At 38.6% G+C, this 22,143-nt stretch overlaps 1 protein-coding gene across 1 annotated transcript; it reads right to left on the bottom strand.

Moving 5' to 3' along the window:
• Window positions 1–1,003: 1,003 nt before the first annotated feature.
• Window positions 1,004–21,888, bottom strand: LOC132137551 (gastrula zinc finger protein XlCGF57.1-like). Its single transcript, XM_059547599.1, has 3 exons — window positions 21,727–21,888; window positions 21,119–21,234; window positions 1,004–3,280 (listed from the first exon to the last, which is right to left on the bottom strand). The coding sequence occupies exons 2-3, from the start codon at window positions 21,198–21,200 to the stop codon at window positions 1,776–1,778; spliced, it is 1,587 nt and encodes a 528-aa protein (XP_059403582.1). The 5' UTR covers window positions 21,201–21,234; window positions 21,727–21,888; the 3' UTR covers window positions 1,004–1,775.
• Window positions 21,889–22,143: the final 255 nt, after the last annotated feature.

Below are 22,143 nucleotides of genomic sequence, written 5' to 3' on the forward strand. Positions count from 1 at the left end.
TTTACATACATGTATCAAAGTATAACAGACACAACCCATGCCTGTCAATCATTGCATACTGTTACAATGTACATTCATATAACGGGGAATACATTCAAAACAAAACTGAGTTAAAAGGTTTTACCTAAGTATGGATCGTTATATAATGAAACTTATCAGCATCCAGCATGTGTAGTAGTGGCCATTACACAAATTCATGTTTCGATTAAACATACTCTTACAATGTTTATACTTAGTGTACAGATCTCTTAATAAAGAAGAGTTTAAAAACACATTTAAAAAAAAAAAAAAAAAATCCATATACGTAAGCAATTAACCAGATTTGAACACAGTTTCGAAAAGCTGATAAAAAAAATACCTCTCATCACAGTGTTATCACACAAAAGAGAGAGGGCTCCCAGAAATTACATCAGCTCTACCCTCACACACACGACATAACTTACGTGAAAAGTCATTCCTGAACATTTTATATGGATTAACAATTTCATACAAAGGGAAAAGCAAAACCGATAACAAAGAAATACAAATTATTATACAACAGTATTGTGCTTGAGATCAAGGGAATATTCATCATGGTTTTTCCTAATACAGATTTCAAAATAAAAGCCTCTGAAATGAATGCCATTAGTTAATAATAAAAATTTCAATAAACTAGTGCAGGGGTGGTGAACATCAGTCCTGGAGAGCCGCAGCGCTGCAGATTTTTCTTTAACCCCAATTTAAAAATAATAATAAAATAAAATAAAAACTCACCTGCCTGTAGCTTTCTAGTAGCTTTTCTAGACCTTGATTAGCAGGTGTGTTTGATTAGGGTTGAAGCAAAACTCTGCAGGGCTGCGGCTCTCCAGGACTGACGTTTGCCACCCCTGCACTAGTGTAACAATATTACAAGTACAACACAGGATTTTTAGAAAAGTTGCTTCTCAAAGATGGATCAGTACCAGCTCTTCGTGGTCCATCTTCATATCCATCGCATTTTATACATCGTGTTTGCAAAAGCCTTTCTGAATATGCTTATGTGGCTAAAGCTGCCATTGTCTCTGTATTCACAGAGACGAGAGCTTGTGATTTTTAACTCCAAAATGCTCACGGTCTGTAAAATTATTACTTCTTTAAAAATAAAACTAACGACATAGCTCTGATCTTCATGAATACAGTGAGAGACAGTGGTAAGTTAAGCCACATTAACCGTACAGCGTGCGAACAAGCACATTCACAAATTATAACATGCTATACTAACATGTTCTGAATACGAAGTTGGACAAACAGTTGGTACTGATCCATCTTTGACAATTCTACTCACTTTGCAGGGGGGAGGTGTAAGGGTTTTACTGTGGTGCAAATTCTCGTGGATTCTAAGGTTTCCATGCGCAGTAAAACTCTCTAAATGCTGTTGCCAGGTGTAAGGCTTCTATTCTGTGTGAATTCATGTGTGCCAGTTTAAGTTTCCATTTTGAGGGAAACTACATCTACACTTTGTTGGCATGAGTGACTTTATGACCAAAACTTTTCCACACTGTTGGCAAGTGAAGGGACTCCAGTTGTGTATTATCATATGAAATTTAAGGTTTCTTCATCGAGTAAAAATGTTTCCATATTGTTTGCAGGTGTAAGGCTTTTCTCCAGTGTGAATTCTCATGTGCAAGTTAAGGATTCCTTTATGACTGAAACTTTTTCCAGTGTTGGCAAGTGAAGGGACTCTCTCCAGTGTGTATTTTCATGTGGACATCAAGGTTTACACATTGAGCAAAACTTTCACCACACTGCTGGCAGGACTAAGGCTTTTTTCCAGTGTGAATTTTTATATGCCGGTCAAGACTTAATTTATAATTGAAACTTTTTCCACAATGTTGGCAGGTACAAGGCTTTTCTTCAGTGTGAATTCTCATGTGCCAGTCAAGGCTTCCTTTATGAGTGAAGCTTTTTCCACACTGTTGGCAGGTGTAAGGCTTCTCTCCGGTGTGAATTCTGATGTGGGTGTTAAGGTTTCCATGCTGATGGAAAGTCTTTCCACACTGGGGGCATGTGTAACGCTTCTCTCCAGTGTGAACAGTCATGTGCCAGTTAAGGCTTCCTCTACTAGTGAAACTTTGTCCACACTGTTTGCAGGTATAAGGCTTTTCTCCAGTGTGAATTCTCATGTGGTGGCTAAGGTTTCCTTGATGACGGAAACTTTTTCCGCATTGTTGGCAGGTGAAGAGACTCTCACCAGTGTGTATTCTCATGTGGACTTTAAGATTCCAATGTTGAGCAAAACATTTTCCACACTGTTGACAGGGGAAAGGATTCTTCTCTCTAGTGTGAATTATTTTGTGCCTGTTAAAGCTTGCTTTATGAGTGAAACTCTTTCCACACTGATTGCAGGTGTGAGGCTTCTCTCCAGTGTGATTTCTCATGTGGTGGCTAAGGCTTCCTTGTTGACTGAAACCTTTTCCACACAGTTGGCAAGTGTAGGGACTTTCTCCAGTGTGAATTCTCATGTGGACTTTAAGGTTTCCATGTTGAACAAAACTTTTTCCACAGTGTTGGCAGGTGTAAGGCTTTTCTCCAGTGTGAATTCTCATGTGGTGGCTAAGGCTTCCATGATGACTGAAACTTTTTCCACAATGTTGGCAAGTGAAGGGACTCTCTCCAGTGTGAATTCTCATGTGCTCTTCAAGGTTCCAATGTTGACAGAAACTCTTTCCACACTGTTGGCAGGTGTAAGGCTTCTCTCCAGTGTGAATTCTCATGTGGTGGCTAAGGCTTCCTTGTTGTCTAAAACTTTTTCCACACTGTTGGCAGGTGTAAGGCTTTTCTCCAGTGTGAATTCTCATGTGGTGGCTAAGGTTGCCTTGATGACGGAAACTTTTTCCACATTGTTGACAGGTGAAGGGACTCTCACCAGTGTGTATTCTCATGTGGACTTTAAGGTTTGCATGGTGAGCAAAACTTTTTCCACAGTGTTGGCAGGTGAATGGTTTTTCTTTAGTATGAATTTTTATATGCCTGTCAAAACTTACTTTATAAATGAAACTTTTTCCACAGTGTTGGCAACTGAAAGGGGTCTCCCCACTGTGGACTTTAAGGTTTCCTTTTTGATCATAACTATCTCCAGACCGGAGGCAAGTGAAATCCCTTTTAGTTTTTCCAGTCTTTTGAGCTTTTCTTCCTCTGTAAAACTTTTCAGTCTGTGAACACCTAAAATATTTTTTTCCAGCTGTGAAATCATGCAGATTGTCGTGTTGATCTTCCTCTTCAATGTCACCGAGTACTTCTTTCTCTTTTTTCAACACCAGGTCTAAGGTAAAAAAAAAAATAAAAAAAAAAAAGTTTAAATGGCACAATACAACAAACATCAAAACATAGCTAACTTTCTTTAGTTCATGTCCCAAGAATCTTTAAGCTGGCAGTTAAACCCTTTATTAAAAAAAGAACACCCAAGAGATATAGTTCTCTATAGACTTCTCAATTAGGAATGCTAAATAATCAATCACTGGTTCATTAATGGAGAAAAAAATAATAATACAAGGAAACCAACTCAGTAAAATGGTCAAAAAAATATTAACGATACGCGCACGAGCAAGACATTTTAATTAGTTGTTGTGCTTTGGGGAAAGCAAAAATCTAGTGTAGCGCAGTTCTGGCAGGTCATGTTAGTCAATCTCGCATCAGCTGACTCTCAGCAACATTTAGGATACAACCCCTACCTAAGCATCCATATATAAGGTCCTTCAGTATTATCAACAGTTGTCACATTGCTCAATGGCTAATTACCGTATTTTCCGGACTATAAGTCGCACTTTCTTTTCAAAGTTTGGCTGGTCCTGCGACTTATAGTCAGGTGCGACTTATTTATCAAAATTAATTTGCCATGAACCAAGAGAAATGAACTAACAGAAAACATTACCGTCTCCAGCCGCGAGAGGGCGCTCTATACCGCTCAGTACTCCTGTAGTCTACACTGAAGACAGCGCGCCTCTCGCGGCTGTAGACGGTAATGTTTTCTCTTGGTTCTTGGGTCTAAATAAATGCGACTTATAGTCAGGTGCAACTTATATATGTTTTTTTCTCATCATGACATATTTTTGGACTGATGCGACTTATACTCAGGTGCGACTTATAGTCCGAGAAATATGGTAAATGTTGAATTTTGCAGGCAAAACACCATCATCATTTGGAATCGGAAATTTATTGAGTGGAATTAATTTCCCCAATGGACTTATCTCCGATTAAGGATGTAACAGTATGAACATTTTTTAGCACGATTATAGTGACCAAAATTATCACGGTTATCAGTATTATCACGGTATTGTTACAATGTGCTGGAGATTTTTTTAAAAAGTACATAATCACTTAGCCAAGTTTTGTATTTAAAAATCAACAAGAAACAAATAAAATGACTTTTTGTTTGCATTATCACTAAAACAATAACTTTACCAATGATGTCCGGATTTTAAATGACTACTTGACTGACAGGAATTTAATAACATTCAAGATTTCAAGATATCTAATGTAGATATTCAAATAAAGCTTTGAAAAAGTTCCAGCCTTTAAATAAAGAAAAGATATAAGTCAAAATGATAATTGCCTAATAAACTTCTGTGATCACAATAACACTTCCTGTCTGCCAGCTGTCCTCAATTCCAGTCCTCAAGCCCCCAGTTCTGCATATTTCACACGTCTCTCGTTAACACACCTGATTCAGATCATCAGCTCGTCAGAAGTGAGCTCCGTGCATTAGGGCCGCAACAAACGATTATTTTGATAATCGATTAATCTAACGAATTCGATTGATTATTCAGCTTTTGCAATTAGTTAAAATACTGTTATAAATAAATAAAAGATAGTCTAATCACTTAGTATTATTAGATTATAATATTATATAATTACAATTAATTTAGACAAATAAATATTATTTGACAAAAAATGAGATGACAGAATCCTCCTTATTTAACATTTAATTACTATATGAAAATTAACTGAATGATACCTCATTCTACCTAACATCTCCTTTGGTAAATATATAATATGGATAAGAAACAAAATAAAGGTAAGTGATTAGATGTTTTATTTTTGGATAAACAATTTTATTCACAATATACACTACCAGTCAAACATTTTTGAACAGTAACATTGTTTTTAAAGTATCTTCTGCTCATCAAGCCTGCATGTGTTTGATCCAAAGTACAGCAAAAACAGTAACATTTTGAAAGATTTTTTACTATTTAAAACAACTTTTTTTATTTGAATTTTTTTTAAATGTAATTTATTCCTGTGATTTCAAGGCTGAATTTTTAGCCAGTCACCCGATCCTTCAGAAATCATTCTAATGTACGGATTTGCTTCTCCAAGAAACATTATTATTATTATTATTATTGTTGTTGAAAACAGCTGAATATAATTTTTCTGGTTTCTTTGATGAATAGAAAAGTTCAGAAGATCAGCATTTATCCGAAATAGAAATCTTTTGTAACATTATAAATGTCTTTGTCAATTTAAAGCATCCTTGCTAAATAGAAGTATTAATTTCTACTAAAGTCATTTATTTTGCAGAATGTGCTGCCATTTTTCTCTGTAAGTGATACTGAGACAAGTGTTCTTATTAGAGGAATTGGGTTACATGCAGTGGCGGACTGGGACAGTAAATCAGGCCGGGAATCTGACTCCACTCTATCATCTTTCCCTTAATCCCCCTCTTTCTCTCACTCCGCACATCGAGTTTCCCTGCAAAATGAAATAAGCACTTTCAATAATCTATATTAATTATGCAGCCATCAATTGTATGTCCCAATGATCACAGTCCTACTACTGATATCCTTATAAATCATAAAAGCACATTTTTCTAAGAGTATAGCCAGCATGTTTAGTTTTGCTTATACTGTAGCTTAAACTTTACCTGAAGGTTCCTGCTCTGACTCAAAAGCTGAACTGTCAACCCCCTCTTGTTCAACAGCAGGAGCACTAACAGCACTAGTGCTACTTTTGCTTCCATCGTCACCTTCAAAATAAATAAATAAGCATTTTAGACTAGGCTACATATTGTAGGCTAGAAATGGAAAATCAAAATTTCTGGTCAATTTTGGAAAAAAAAAATTACTGTATCCCATATGTAAAACAGTGTGCTAGTTTGAACTTCTATCATTATATACATTTGTAATATTATTTTTTTAATAGATTTTACCTATTGTAAGTCGCTTTGAATGAAAGCGTCCATCTGCCAAATGATTATGTAAATATTAGGGTGGAACAGTTCAACTTTTTCACAGTTTGGTTTGTTTCACGGTTTTAGAGTCACGGTTTTGGGAGCGTTGTACTGTATGTGCTATGTTTATGGAAAAACTACACTTTCAAAAATATATATTTTATCATTATTAAGAATATTCTAACTACAAAAACAGCACAAATAAATATAATAGATTAAAGATACAAATAAAATAAACTGACTTTCAGGGTTTTTTTTAGGTAGGTCTTGCATTAGTTTTTAGGTCGAGAAATTGAATCAGAATGAGCTTTATTGCCAGGTATGTTTACACATACGAGGAATTTGTTTTCGTGAGAGAAGCTCCACAGTACAACAGAATGACAGCGACAGAACATAAAACGCACAATAAAAGAATAAAAAAAAAAAATACAAATAAGTAGGTAAGGAATGACAATGTTAAACAACATTGCATTTTGGACTATAACTTAAAGATTATTCTTTATTAAAGTTACAAAAGCTTTGTAATCAAGAGCAGTGACTGATTTCTTTGTTGTTGCTGTTCGATTAATATAAAGACTGTCACTTTAAAATAATGCACTGATCCAGTGTTCGTATTAGTATTGAACAAGAGTGAATGATTTGCCCAGGGCAATGTCTGGAATCCAGAATGCGCATCCATCAACAGAAACATATATTAACTGAACCCTGTTTGTGTTAATATTACAGATGCTTTGTCAGATTTAAGTTGAACAGCGGCCCCAGCGCGTGCAGAACCGTGTGTGGAGAACCGAACGGTTCGTTTTTTTCAGCGAACCTTCCCATCCCTAGTAAATATAAATGTAATTCTGACTGACCTGCTCCCTGGCGAACATGGCTGGCATTTTGCAGCAACTTGCTGCGTCTGTGGCCAGGGATCTCATTTTTATACGTTCCCTCTCTGCTCCTCCTTTGCGTTTACGCTCCATTTTCTGCGCGATTTTCTAAGATAAAGACTGCCTCTGGATATAGCCAATTAGGCAGTGCTTCGCTGATGTTTGGTCATGTGGTGGTGTCATTTTCGCTCCGCGATCACTTGATTCGTAGATTCATAAGTCCGTCAATTAATTTGCATTTGCATACCAGCATATTGCACGTCAGCCTGATCGACTGCACAGTGGCAGCCGGCAGGCCAGAATGACCGTCAGGCCACCGGGAAATGTCCCGGTGGCCAGTCCGCCCCTGGTTACATGTCCCGTCTGTCCCATTACATAAAATTATGTTGTCATCTTAACTTGTGAATGGACAAGTGGTGGTTGGAGTGTGTCCATCATTACCAGTGGAGGGGGTGGATTTTATCCTGGGAAATAATTTGGCAGGGGGCAGGGTTTGGCTCGTTACTTTTTCACCTGCTTTGGTTTCATCAAAGAGTTAGTGAAGTGAGTGAGTGAAGTGACATTCAGCCAAGTATGGTGACCCATACTCAGAATTTGTGCTCTGCATTTAACCCATCCGAAATGCACACACACAGAGCAGTGAACACACACACACACTGTGAGCACACACCCGGAGCAGTGGGCAGCCATTTATGCTGCGGCGCCCGGGGAGCAGTTGGGGGTTCGATGCCTTGCTCAAGGGCACCTAAGTCGTGGTATTGAAGGTGAAGAGAGAACTGTACATGCACTCCCCCCACCCACAATTCTTGCCGGCCCGGGACTTGAACTCACAACCTTTCGATTGGGAGTCCGACTCTCTAACCATTAGGCCACGACTTCCCCGACGGCCACGACTTCCCCAAGAGGGGAAGGCCAAAGCAGATGTGAAACCTGCATTGGTAGTTGGGAGTTCATCTGTTTCTTTGCAGATATGTTCTCTCGCTTTGTTGAGGTTGGCCTAATGGTCAATTTGGCCAAATGTAAGTTTGCCAAGGCCACCGTGACTTACTTGGGTAAGGTCGTTGGACAGGGTTGTGTGCATCCAGTTCGGGCCAAGGTAGAGGCTATTGATCAATTTCCTTCTCCTTCCACCAAGGAGTTGTTGATGCATTTTTTGGGGTTATTGGGATACTATCGGGGATTTTGTAGGAATTTTTCCACTGTGGTAGCCCCACTCACTGATTTGCCGAAGGCAAAAGCTGATTTTATCTGGACTTCCATCTGTCAGGAAGTTTTTGAGGCAGCTAAACGGCTCACATCCGCTCCTGTGTTAGCAGCTCCAAAATTTGACTGGCCTTTTAGGTTGTACTTCAATGCTAGCAATGTGGGTTCTGGAGCTGTATTGTTATAAGCTAATGATGAGGGAATTCACCGTTCCATTCAAAGAAGTTTTCTTCTTATCAATTAAGTTATTCGGTGATTGAGAAATAGGCTTTAGCGCTGATTTGGGCCCTCCGCCATTTTGAGGTGTATGTGGGATCAGTGTCAGATTCCTTGGTCGTGTACACTGACCACAATCCATTTATTTACTTACTATCTTTGTGGTGCCCAAATCAACATCTTCCTGCAGTCATTCGCCCTTGAAATTCGACACATCAAAAGGTACTGACAGTGTGGTGGCAAATGCTTTGTCTGTCTAGAGGTCCTTACTTTTCCTAACGGTTTACAATGTTTAGTCTTGCTTTCTTTTACTCTTTAATTGCTTTTACAGGATTTGTAGTTACTAAGGACATTGGGAGTAAGATGAAGTTGGTGTTATACAGTAATGTGTGTGTGTGTGTGTGTGGGGGGGGGGGGTTCTGAAATATAAACTTTTCTATGGGGGTGTTATGAACCCAGTATGGGTTATATTTGTGGTGTGTTTCTTTCTGATTTGTTTTAAGTCTTGTCTTTTTTCTTATAACAAAAATAACTGAACATTGAAATACAATAAAGCAATACAGAAAAAAATATATAAAGTTAAAAAGTTTAACACTGATTAAAGTGCAAAAGAATCTTGATAAAAATCACCTGCAGCCCCTTACTAATTATGTTTCAGTCTCCTCTTGTTTGAGGCTGTCATTTAGACATGACTTGAGTGGAACTGTTGTGTTGTTGACCATGTAAGTTTCCTTTTTGATTGTTTAGTTTAAAGGATTATGTGTTTGATGTGATATATTGAATTCTAGTTATGTTTAGCAGCTCTTTGATGTTATACTCATTTGATTGCTACAGTTGATTTCAGATGCATGATTTAAGATTTGTAATTGTGTTTGTATTCATTAATGGTCTTGTTTATGGGTTTTAGAAACCAACAATTACCATCACTGCCAGAAATATCTACTCCTGCATGTCACCGTAAATAAACTGGGAAAGTACTTGATGACTGAATGAGTTTTAATGGACCCACCATTCCAGTAGTAAAAGCCAAAACAATCTAGAATTTCTGTTAAATTTCTACAATTACATTTAATTATTAAGCAGTGCTTTTATCTAAAGTGACTTACAAATGAGAACAATAGAAGCAATCAGACCTACGAGAACATCAACAGTATACAAGTGCCATGCCATGTCTCAGTCTAGTACAGAACACGTAGCCAGGTTGTTGTTTTTCATATATTTCTTTTTTAAGAATATGATAGACAAGAAAAGAAAAGGTAAGCGTTAGTATTAGTTGATTGAGTGCTGGCGAAAAAGAGGAGTCTTTAGATGTTTTTTGAAAATGAGTAAAGACTCGAATTGAGATTTGGAGGTCATTCCACCAGCTGGGCACAGTCCAGGAAAAGGCCCGTTAGAGTGATTTTGAACCTCTTTGGGATGGCACCACAAGGCGTCGTTCACTTGCAAAGCACAAACTTCTGGAGGGCACATAAGATTGATCTAATGAGTTTAGACATGTTGGTGCCGTGCCAGTGGTCATCTTGTAGGCAAGCATCAGTACCCTGAATTTGATGCGAGCAGCTACTGGTAGCCAGTGTAACCTGATGAGGAGAGGAGTAACGTGAGCTTTTTTTGGCCTTATTGAAGACAACCCTTGCTGCTGCATTCTGGATCAGTTGTAGAGGCTTGATAGTACATGCAGGAAGGCCTGCCAGGGGATCATTACAATAGTCCAGACTGGAGAGAACAAGAGCTTGGATGGTTTGCTCTGACAGGAAGGATCTAATCTTCCTAATGTTGTAGAAGGCAAATCTGCAGGACCAGGTCATTGTAGCAATATGGTCTATGAAGCTTAACTGATGATCCATCACAACTCCTAGGTTTCTGGCTGTCCTGGAAGGAGTTATGGTTGACAAACTCATCTGTATAGAGACATTGTGATGAAACTATGGGTTAGCTGGAACCACCAGCAGTTCTGTCTTAGTAAGGTTGTATATTATATATTAGGGGTGTAATGGTACGTGTATTCGTACCGGACCGTTTCGGTACAGGGCTTTCGGTACGGTGCACGTGTGTACCGAATGACCGAATGCAATATTTTGTTTGCGGAACGTATAAATTTTCGTGTTTCCAAACGAACATATTAAGTGGGGGAAGTCTTCGCGTTCAGCGCAAATCCTGCCCTGCAGCTGATTCTAAGGCCGGTGACACACTGGTTGCGTGGCGTGAGTGTGGCGTTTCTGCTGTTTGTCACTTGCGTGACACCTGCTTTGCGTTCTCTGGGTCTTTTTACACACCAGAATCGTGCCTGACGCGGCGCTGGCGCGTTGCTGCTACTGTAGGTGACATTGAGGGAGACTGCCGAGGTGCCGACAGACCAGGATCTTGTCTTCACTACAACAATATCTATTCTTCATGTTGAGCATAAATATAAAGCCTACTGATAAAGGACACCGTCAACAGTATTGACGGCAAAATAGACTATGTTTGACAGGTGCAATATGCTAGTGTGTCACCGGCCTAAGGTTTTCAAAAGGCATCACGAGAGTGTGAACATCACTACAACTAGGAAAAAAACAATTGTAATTCAAATGCAGTTCACGTCGGCATTTAATCAGACTTTTGCTCTTAATTCCAATCGGGCCAACGCAATAACGAAATCTGAGCAGGTCTAAAAACTGAAACTGTTCATGCTGCACTTTACCCTTTGGAAAAGTTATATATATTTTTTTAAATATGAGCAGGCCTACAAGCTGGGATTGGTAATGCTGCACTGTAATCATAGTTATTTATATTTTTCATTATATTTTATTATATGATATTGGTTTGAGACTGAGAGTATTTTATTTAGTGGAGAACTTTGCAGCAGTATTTTATTTCTTATTCTTTTTTTTTATTTTATATATATTTTATTAAAAAGTATTTAAAAAAAATAAAAAATTTCTTTCCCTTACTGTACCGAAAATGAACCGAACCGTGACTTTAAAACCGAAGTACGTACCGAACCGTGATTTTTGCGTACCGTTACACCCCTAATATATATATGTATATATATGTATATATATGTATATGTATATATGTATATATATATGTGTATATATATATATATATATATATTAGTGGTGGGCATACATTAATTTTTTTAATCTAGATCAATCTCACTGTGATCTTGAAATTAATCTAGATTAATCTAGATTAAAATGGCTCATTCGAATTCTGACGAATGCATTCAGAATATGTGTGTTACCCAAATAAATTTGACAAAAAGTAAGTCTTTGAGAAGGGGTTTATCAAGCTAAGTGGTGCATTAGAAAAGGGGCTCATCTCCTGTTTCCAAAATGCATCACAAAGTGCTTGCGGTCCGTGCACTCCAGGAGCGTTGCGTCTGCAGCAGTGCAGCGATCGTTTACGTACCAAGTAGTGGACTGCAAACGCGTCCTGTGTGAAAGCACATTGAGTCCGTGCTGCACCACATCCGTAACGCATACGCACTGCAGACGGAGTATGTGTGCAACAGGCGTGAGCAGGGGTCGACGGGGACCCGGTGAAGGTTGTACCAGTTTGAAATGGTTTAATTTGTATGTTCGTTTATTTTTATTTATTTGTGCTATTTACACAATGTTTACATTTTTGTCAAGTTTGTAGGTGTCAAGGTACAGAAACCAAATAGCACTGGATAGTCTTCAATCTAAACATTAAATATACAATCAAACCTACATTTATTCAGACACCTTCAACATCTCACATTATTACAGTTTTGCTATATATATATATCAAAAATTATATCTGGTGTCTGAATAATTTTTAGTTTGACTGTTAAAACTACAAAGTAATTCAGTCAAGAGTAGTGAATGATTTTCATTTTCTTGGATTAACATTACAGCAGCCAGTAGCTAAATTAGGACTTCCATCTGTCAGGAAGTCCTAATTTAGTGGAATAGCAATTTGCATATACTCCAGAATGTTATGAAGAGTGATCAGATTAATTGCATAGTCCTTCTTTGCCATGAAAATTAACTTACTCCCAAAAAAACCTTTCCACTGCATTTCATTGCTGTCATTAAAGGACCTGCTGAGATCATTTCAGTAATCGTCTTGTTAACTCAGGTGAGAATGTTGACGAGCACAAGGCTGGAGATCATTATGTCAGGCTGATTGGGTTAGAATGACTTGACATGTTAAAAGGAGGGTGATGCTTGAAATCATTGTTCTTCCATTGTTAACCATGGTGACCTGCAAAGAAACGCGTTCAGCCATCATTGCGTTGCATAAAAATGGCTTCACAGGCAAGGATATTGTGGCTACTAAGATTGCACCTAAATCAACAATTTATAGGATCATCAAGAACTTCAAGGAAAGAGGTTCAATTCTTGTAAAGAAGGCTTCAGGGCGTCCAAGAAAGTCCAGCAAGTGCCAGGATGGTCTCCTAAAGAGGATTGAGCTGCTGGATCGGAGTGCCAACAGTGCAGAGCTTGCTCAGGAATGGCAGCAGGCAGGTGTGAGCGCATCTGCACGCACAGTGAGGTGAAGACTTTTGGAAGATGGCCTGGTGTCAAGAAGGGCAGCGAAGAAGCCACTTCTTTCCAAAAAAAACATCAGGGAAAGATTGATCTTCTGCAGAAAGTATAGTGAATGGACTGCTGAGGACTGGGGCAAAGTCATATTCTCCGATGAAGCCCCTTTCCGATTGTTTGGGGCATCTGGAAAAAGGCTTGTCCGGAGAAGAAAAGGTGAGCGCTACCATCAGTCCTGTGTCATGCCAACAGTAAAGCATCCTGACACCATTCATGTGTGGGGTTGCTTCTCATCCAAGGGAGTGGGCTCACTCACAATTCTGCCATGAATAAAGAATGGTACCAAAACACCCTCCAACAGCAACTTCTTCCAACAATCCAACAACAGTTTGGTGAAGAACAATGCATTTTCCAGCACGATGGAGCACCGTGCCATAAGGCAAAAGTGATAACTAAGTGGCTTGGGGACCAGAATGTTGAAATTTTGGGTCCATGGCCTGGAAACTCCCCAGATCTTAATCCCATTGAGAACTTGTGGTCAATCCTCAGGAGGCGGGTGGACAAACAAAAACCCACTAATTCTGACAAACTCCAAGAAGTGATTATAAAAGAATGGGTTGCTATCAGTCAGGATTTGGCCCAGAAGTTGATTGAGAGCATGCCCAGTCGAATTGCAGAGGTCCTGAAAAAGAAGGGCCAACACTGCAAATACTGACTCTTGGCATAAATGTCATGTAATTGTCGATAAAAGCCTTTGAAACGTATGAAGTGCTTGTAATTATATTTCAGTACATCACAGAAACAACTGAAACAAAGATCTAAAAGCAGTTTAGCAGCAAACTTCTTGAAAACTAATATTTTTGTAATTCTCAAAACTTTTGGCCACGACTGTATATATATATATATATATATATATATATAAACACTTTATTAACTAACTTTTTATGAAATTTTCATATTTGACATAACATTACTACATTATATTCTATGGGTTTAATGCATTTGCAGAAAATGTAATTACAAGTAACGGTCATATAAATGTATAATAAATTATTTTAAAGATGACTGTCATGACATGTATAACTAATATTTAGTTAAATTATGAACTTAAAACACTGGATTTGAAAATAAATACATTTAATTAAATATAAATTTGTAATATATATATATATATATATATACACACACACACACACACTAATATATATATATATATATATTATATATATATGAGAAGGTGTATCCAAACTTTTGGTCTGTACTATATATATATATATATATATATATATATATATATATATATATATATATATATATATATATATATATATATATATATATATAGTACAGACCAAAAGTTTGGATACACCTTCTCATTCAAAGAGTTTTCTTTATTTTCATGACTATGAAAATTGTAGAGTCACACTGAAGGCATCAAGGGCTATTTGACCAAGAAGGAGAGTGATGGGGTGCTGCGCCAGATGACCTGGCCTCCACAGTCACCGGACCTGAACCCAATCGAGATGGTTTAGGGGTGAGCTGGACCGCAGACAGAAGGCAAAAGGGCCAACAAGTGCTAAGCATCTCTCGGGGAACTCTTTCAAGACTGTTGGAAGACCATTTCAGGTGACTACCTCTTGAAGCTCATCAAGAGAATGCCAAGAGTGTGCAAAGCAGTAATCAAAGCAAAAGGTGGATACTTTGAAGAACTTAGAATATGACATACCGTATTTTTCGGACTATAAGTCGCACCTGAGTATAAGTCACATCAGTCCAAAAATACGTCATGATGAGGAAAAAGACATAAGTCGCACTGGACTATAAGTCGCATTTATTTAGAACCAAGAGAAAACATTCCCGTATACAGCCGCGAGAGGGCGCTCTATGTCTTCAGTGTAGACTACAGGAGCACTGAGCGGTATAGAGCGCCCTCTGGCGGCTGTAGACGGTAATGTTTTCTCTTGGTTCATTTCTCTCGGTTCATGTCAAATTAATTTTGATAAATAAGTCGCACCTGACTATAAGTCGCAGGACCAGCCAAACTATGAAAAAAAGTGTGACTTGTAGTCCGGAAAATATGGTATTTTCAGTTGTTTCACACTTTTTTGTTATGTATATAATTCCATATATAATTCCACATGTGTTAATTCATAGTTTTGATGCCTTCAGTGTGAATCTACAATTTTCATAGTCATGAAAATAAAGAAAACTCTTTGAATGAGAAGGTGTGTCCAAACTTTTGGTCTGTACTGTATATATAAACAACCCGGAAAAGTTGGGACGTTTTTTAAATTTTAATAAAATGAAAACTAAAGGAATTTCAAATCACATGAGCCAATATTTTATTCACAATAGAACATAGATAACGTAGCAAATGTTTAAACTGAGAAATTTTACACTTTTATCCACTTAATTAGCTCATTTAAAATTTAATGCCTGCTACAGGTCTCAAAAAAGTTGGCACGGGGGCAACAAATGGCTAAAAAAGCAAAGCAGTTTTGAAAAGATACAGCTGGGAGAACATCTAGTGATTAATTAAGTTAATTGATATCAGGTCTGTAACATGATTAGCTATAAAAGCTTTGTCTTAGAGAAGCAGAGTCTCTCAGAAGTAAAGATGGGTAGAGGCTCTCCAATCTGTGAAAGACTGCGTAAAAAAAACTGTGGAAAACTTTAAAAACAATGTTCCTCAACGTCAAATTGCAAAGGCTTTGCAAATCTCATCATCTACAGTGCATAACATCATCAAAAGATTAAGAGAAACTGGAGAAATCTCTGTGCGTAAGGGACAAGGCCAGAGACCTTTATTGGATGCCCGTGGTCTTCGGGCTCTCAGACGACACTGCATCACTCATCGGCATGATTGTGTCAATGACATTACTAAATGGGCCCAGGAATACTTTCAGAAACCACTGTCGGTAAACACAATCCGCCGTGCCATCAGCAGATGCCAACTAAAGCTCTATCATGCAAAAAGGAAGCCATATGTGAACATGGTCCAGAAGCGCCGTCGTGTCCTGTGGGCCAAGGCTCATTTAAAATGGACTATTTCAAAGTAGAATAGTGTTTTATGGTCAGACGAGTCCAAATTTGACATTCTTGTTGGAAATCACGGACGCCGTGTCCTCCAGGCTAAAGAGGAGGGAGACCTTCCAGCATGTTATCAGCGTTCAGTTCAAAAGCCAGCATCTCTGATGGTATGGGGGTGCATAAGTGCATACGGATTGGGCAGCTTGGATGTTTTGGAAGGCTCTGTGAATGCTGAAAGGTATATAAAGGTTTTAGAGCAACATATGCTTCCCTCCAAACAACGTTTATTTCAGGGAAGGCCTTGTTTATTTCAGCAGGACAATGCAAAACCACATACTGCAGCTATAACAACAGCATGGCTTCGTCGTAGAAGAGTCCGGGTGCTAACCTGGCCTGCCTGCAGTCCAGATCTTTCACCTATAGAGAACATTTGGCGCATCATTAAACGAAAAATACATCAAAGACGACCACGAACTCTTCAGCAGCTGGAAATCTATATAAGGCAAGAATGGGACCAAATTCCAACAGCAAAACTCCAGCAACTCATAGCCTCAATGCCCAGACGTCTTCAAACTGTTTTGAAAAGAAAAGGAGATGCTACACCATGGTAAACATGCCCCGTCCCAACTATTTTGAGACCTGTAGCAGAAATCCAAATTGAAATGAGCTCATTTTGTGCATAAAATTGTAAACCTTTTCAGTTTAAACATTTGCTATGTTATCTATGTTCTATTGTGAATAAAATATTGGCTCATGTGATTTGAAAGTCTTTTAGTTTTCATTTTATTAAAATTTAAAAAACGTCCCAACTTTTCCGGAATTCGGGTTGTATATATATATATATATATATATATATATATATATATATATATATAGGCTATATCAATCCAAAGTCAAAGTCACCTTTATTTATATAGCGCTTTAAACAAAATACATTGCGTCAAAGCATCTGAACAACATTCATTAGGAAAACAGTGTCAATAATGCAAAAATGATAGTTTAAGGCAGTTCATCATTGGATTCAGTTATGTCATCTCTGTTCATTTAAATAGTGTCTGTGCATTTATTTGCAATCAATTCAACGATATCACTGTAGATGAAGTGTACACAATCCAAGTACACAATCCAAGTATATGACCATATACATTTTTTTAAATAATCATGTGTGTGATGGAGAGACTTTGAAAATGTCTAAAATCACGAGTTTCACTGTTAATCTTGATGCAAATGGTCAAAAAAATGGTATGTTCTAATTTGGGAAGAGCGGGAAAAATGTTATATTTAAAGATGGCCGCCACTAGAAGTTGGGGGTGAACAGAGATAGAGCTTGGACATGATTGTTGTGCTGTGTAACGTGACTTGCGTGATGTCCCCGCGGGTTGGGGCAGGTAAAGAAATTTTACTCTATTTGCGGGACGGGCTGGGGCGGGCCAAATAATTTCAGAAAAGCGGGACCCATGGGTTGGAAAGAAAATCTGATCCACTAGTATCCGATGACCCCTTTAAAAGTACCCATATTATGGATTTTTTTTTAAACTACCTTTTATGCAGCGTTTAACATGGCTCTAAGTGAAAACATTCTGCAAAGTTTTAAATCTAAAAGTCAACTCCGAGTCACGAAAATCTTTAGCTGTTTCAATGTGGCATCAAACTGAAACATTGGCATATTTAGGTGAGCACATATTATTTGTCTGTTGCACAAAAGCAAAACTAATATTAATATTAAAATGATTGAAATGTGCAAGCTAGTCATAGTTTCTATTTATAACGTGTTTAAAGGGTTACGCAGTATAGCTAATCACAGACATAGCTGTTGATTTCTGGAATGCAGTTGCCAACCAGAGGTGATTAAGTTAGAATCTACTCACTGCAGTGCTGAAAATGCGTTCTCGCAAATTCTCTCATTTTAACACATGAAGTGCAGATATTGTGAAAGTAGGGCTGAATGATTAATCAAAAAAATAATCAAAACCGAAATTCATAACCTCTAACCGACAGGACGCGTTGCAGGCGCCATACCACACAGTGATGCAGCTTGTCAGGATGCTCTCGATGGTGCCTCTGTAGAAGGTGTACATGATGAGGGGTGGGGCTCTGGCTCTTCTCAGTTTGCGAAGGAAGTAGAGACGCTGTTGTGATTTCTTGGCCAGTGCTGCGGTGTTGTCAGTCCAGGAGAGGTCCTCTATGATGTGCACACCCAGGAACTTGGTTCTGCTCACTCTCTCCACAGTCGCACCGTTGATGGTCAGAGGAACGTGCTGAGTCTGTGCTCTCCTGAAGTCAACAACAATCTCCTTCGTCGTCTCCACGTTCATAGAGAGATTCTTGTCACTGCACCACCCGGCCAGGCAGCTCACCTAATTCCAGTAGTTTGTCTCATTTTGTTGCTAATGAGACCCACCACAGTCGTGTCATCCGGAGAGGGAAGAGGAGGGGGCTCAGCACACATCCTTGGGGGGCCCCAGTGCTCAGTGTGATGGTGCTGGATGTGTTGCTGCCGACCCATACTGCCTGAGGTCTTCCAGGCAGAAAGTACAACAGGCAGTTGCACAGCGAAGTGTTGAGCCCCAGCTGGACCAGTTTGTGAATGAGCTGTTGAGGGATGATTGTGTTGAATGTTGAACTAAAGTCTATGAAAAGCATTCTGACGTACGAGTCCTTTTTGTCCAAATGTGTGAGTGCTGAGTGGAGGACAGTTACGATGGTATCATCAGGTGGTCGGATGTAGTCCAGTTTATTGTCCAAAGAGCGTACGTTAGCCAGTATGATGGTAGGGATAGCTGGCTTGTGTGGGTTAGCTGTTAGCCTATCCCGGATACCTCCGCACGTACCCCTCTTCTGCTTCCTCTCACGCCACTTGTGGCGCCTCCGCTGTGGGCGAGATGCAGTAGTGGGGGTCCGTGATGGTGTAGGCCTCCAGAGCAGATCGAGGTCCAACAGCTCTTGTGCGGGGCGTGTGCAGGGTTTTACTGCCGACTTCCAGCAGAAACTCACGACTGTATGTGTGCTTAAAGACAAGTAGACGTGATGGCGACGTACAAAAACATGGGACTCACAAGACAAAAAACACGAAAACTACGTTCTGTCGGGACAGAGAGAAGCCGCGACGTGTGGACATGCCGCCATCGTAACTGATTGAAGAAGTGTTCAGAAATACATCCGCTTAATTTTTTTTTAATTATTACTTTTACTTTTGATAAAGAATAGAGCAATACATTAGTTTACAAACTGCAGTGCTTTATCAATACATTTCTGCATTGAGCTAACACATATAACATGGCTGTTTAGGTGTTTACCTGCAAAATGTGGGCTAGTAAAGGTGATGGGCATTCTGTTATTGACCTGCGCTGCACGCAGTAGACCAATCACAACAGACTGCATCATCAGACCAATCACCACAGTTTAGCGGCACGCAAAGGAGGAGTTTGGAAAAATGAATCATTAAACGAATCGTTTGGGAGTCATTGAGCAAAAAAGAAAAAAAAAACGGGATATAATTTATTAAAATTGATTATAATATCTCAAAAGAATATGCACTTGTGTGCAGCGTGAGCTGCTGTGCACTCGCACACAGGACTGCGATGCAAGATTTTCATAAAATAATAAACTTGTTTGTTTCTCATCAAACCCACAGTATACCTTCAGAATGCTTGTACTAGCCTATATGCCACAAGATGCATAGGATTCCTTTACGACAGAAATGCATCTGCTTAAAAGTAAAAATTTAAAAAAAAAAAAACTCCAATTCTCTGCCATTAAGTTGGCAAGTAGGAGCAGAATATTTTTGTGTTAAGCAATAAGCCTTTACAACAATATTAAAGTGAGTAGACACTAGTTCACACAGTTCCAATAATTTGCAATGGTTTGAATAAACTCAATAAGCAGACAGACACGACATCAGTAAAACACAGACCAATATTGAAGTGCACTAGAAATAAACAATAGTAATATTTAAAGCAGTTTAAAAAGGTAGTTTAAATTAATACGGAGTAGGCTATTTGTGTAACGTTACATTCAAAATAATCACAAAATGCCATGCCTTTGAAAAATAAAGAGAACAACAGAATGAGCTACTTTAGTGCATCTTGGTCTTCTTAAACATCTTTCTGGCGCATGCCACAAACATGAACCACAGCCAATACTGGTCTTTAAAAGGCTTAATTTAGATTGTTTTACATTAAATGCATAATATAAGTCACTTTAGAATAAATCACAGCAGTCTTATATATCATGATAAAAAAAAAAAAAAAAGAGTGACTTTACAGTCTGGAAATTTCACCGACCCCCATCAATTTAAGACCCGCTGGTCTAAAAGAAGAAAGCCCTGTCTAGACTGTGCCATATGAGTTGTGTCCAGCAATTTATTAGTCTGTTTGTTCAAAAATCAGTACAACTGCAGCAGCGGAGGACTATTATTCTGCTGCGTGATACTGTAGAAAAACTGATGATGACACGATTTGATCTTCGGCTGACCAATCAGCAGAAAGAGGCTCTTAATTCTTGCTCATGTGTAGTAATTAAATATTTAAGCTTTTTAAACATGTTTATACCCCTGAACGATAAACAAATTTAAACTAAAGTCTCTCTTTTTTTTAAATACACAAATTTGTTTAGACAACTTCTGCATTATTTATTACTTTTTCTTAATTTAATGTGTGACGTGTCATAATAATGAATGACCAACATGAAGGGTGGGGTGGTGCTAGCGCAGTGGATAAGACACATGTCTTTGGTGTGAGAGACCCGGGTTCGAATCCACTGTGAGACACCAATGTGTCCCTGAGCAAGACACTTAACCCCTAGTTGCTCCAGAGGTGTGCGACCTCTGACATATGTGGCAATTGTAAGTCGCTTTGGATAAAAGCGCCAGCTAAGTGAATAAATGTAAAATGTAATGAAGGAAGGATCTTCACAGGTTCACGTGAAGCCAGTGATGGTATTTAGCTGGTCATGTGATCTCGATGTTTGTCCACATGCTTCATCCCGCTCCAGTTCAAATAAAACCACTTTAATTAAGATGTTTTATGTGATATACTTCAAAAATATCTTTCATTTCTGTTGAGCTGGACATTTGAATACATATCAAATAACTGAGTTTAGTTTAGAGAATAAAAACTGACCTGTTTGTTCCTCAGGATCTTGTTTCAGACTGGACACTTCTTCAATCCTGATGTCTTCACTCTGCTCTTTAACAAACGCCATCTTTAGAAGTGTGTCACGTGGAACTGTTTCTGTTCTGTTTAAGATGAGATAAATAAACCCAAACTAAATCTTTGGGTGAGTCTCAATCAGCTCTAGTTCAGTATTCAGTGCACTGATGACGGAGTCAGTCAGCGTGAGAGCTCGTAGATTTAAATCACCTGATTAGACACTCAAACATTAATAAAATAACACACCTTATAATGAAAGTTCACATTTAGGTAGATATGATGTATATTAGTTATCTAATAATCACATTATGATTATTAGATCATAGGCTGATCACATTTTGTAGACTGCACTAAATGAAAAACTAAATGTTGGTTTAAGTTTCCATTAAACACGTTTGTGTCGAATTAAAATGTTTTAACCAGCATGTGACGCCAGCGACTCATTTTGTGAATCATTTGATTCAATTGACTCGGAGTCTAAACAGCTCAGTTTCTCCAGTGACTGAATACACGATAAACTGATCGAGAGGACACCACTGATCTACAATAGACAATAAATAGATCAGTGCATGAGACACCTTTTGTGTTTACGTTACTCGCGTGTGGATGCGCTTTACTCACACAAATCACGTTAATAACTTTCAAATAAAACATTAATATGTTGCAGTTAATAAAACAATTAACCCTGTATCGCTCGTAAAACTTTCAAGTTTAACAGTTTCTACACGTTAAACGCTTTAAACAAACCTTTCTTGAGATGAATCACAGCAGATGCAGGAGCGCGGAGCATCCTCATGACGTCACATCACCACGCCAAGATAAAAGTCCTGCTCACACGCTGGTGTCTACTGACTTGTTCGTAGTGATGGCAAAATCGAGGCCTCGTGAACCAATGAAACAGTTGAACCAAATGTGCCATATTGTTTCGAGGCTCCGAATCAATCCGACACCCGTCTCAACGGTGACACCTAGTGGTCACTTGCAGGTGTTGATCT

Source organism: Carassius carassius, unplaced genomic scaffold (genome assembly GCF_963082965.1).
Source record: "Carassius carassius unplaced genomic scaffold, fCarCar2.1 SCAFFOLD_57, whole genome shotgun sequence".
NCBI lineage: Eukaryota > Metazoa > Chordata > Actinopteri > Cypriniformes > Cyprinidae > Carassius > Carassius carassius.

Excerpts from the sequence above, each read along its gene's own strand:
- LOC132137551 (XM_059547599.1), bottom strand. The coding sequence starts at position 21,200 with ATGGCGTTTGTTAAAGAGCAGAGTGAAGACATCAGGATTGAAGAAGTG. Across the intron at positions 3,281-21,118 it reads AGATCCTGAGGAACAAACAG|ACCTGGTGTTGAAAAAAGAG; the intron begins GTCAGTTTTTAT and ends TTTTTACCTTAG.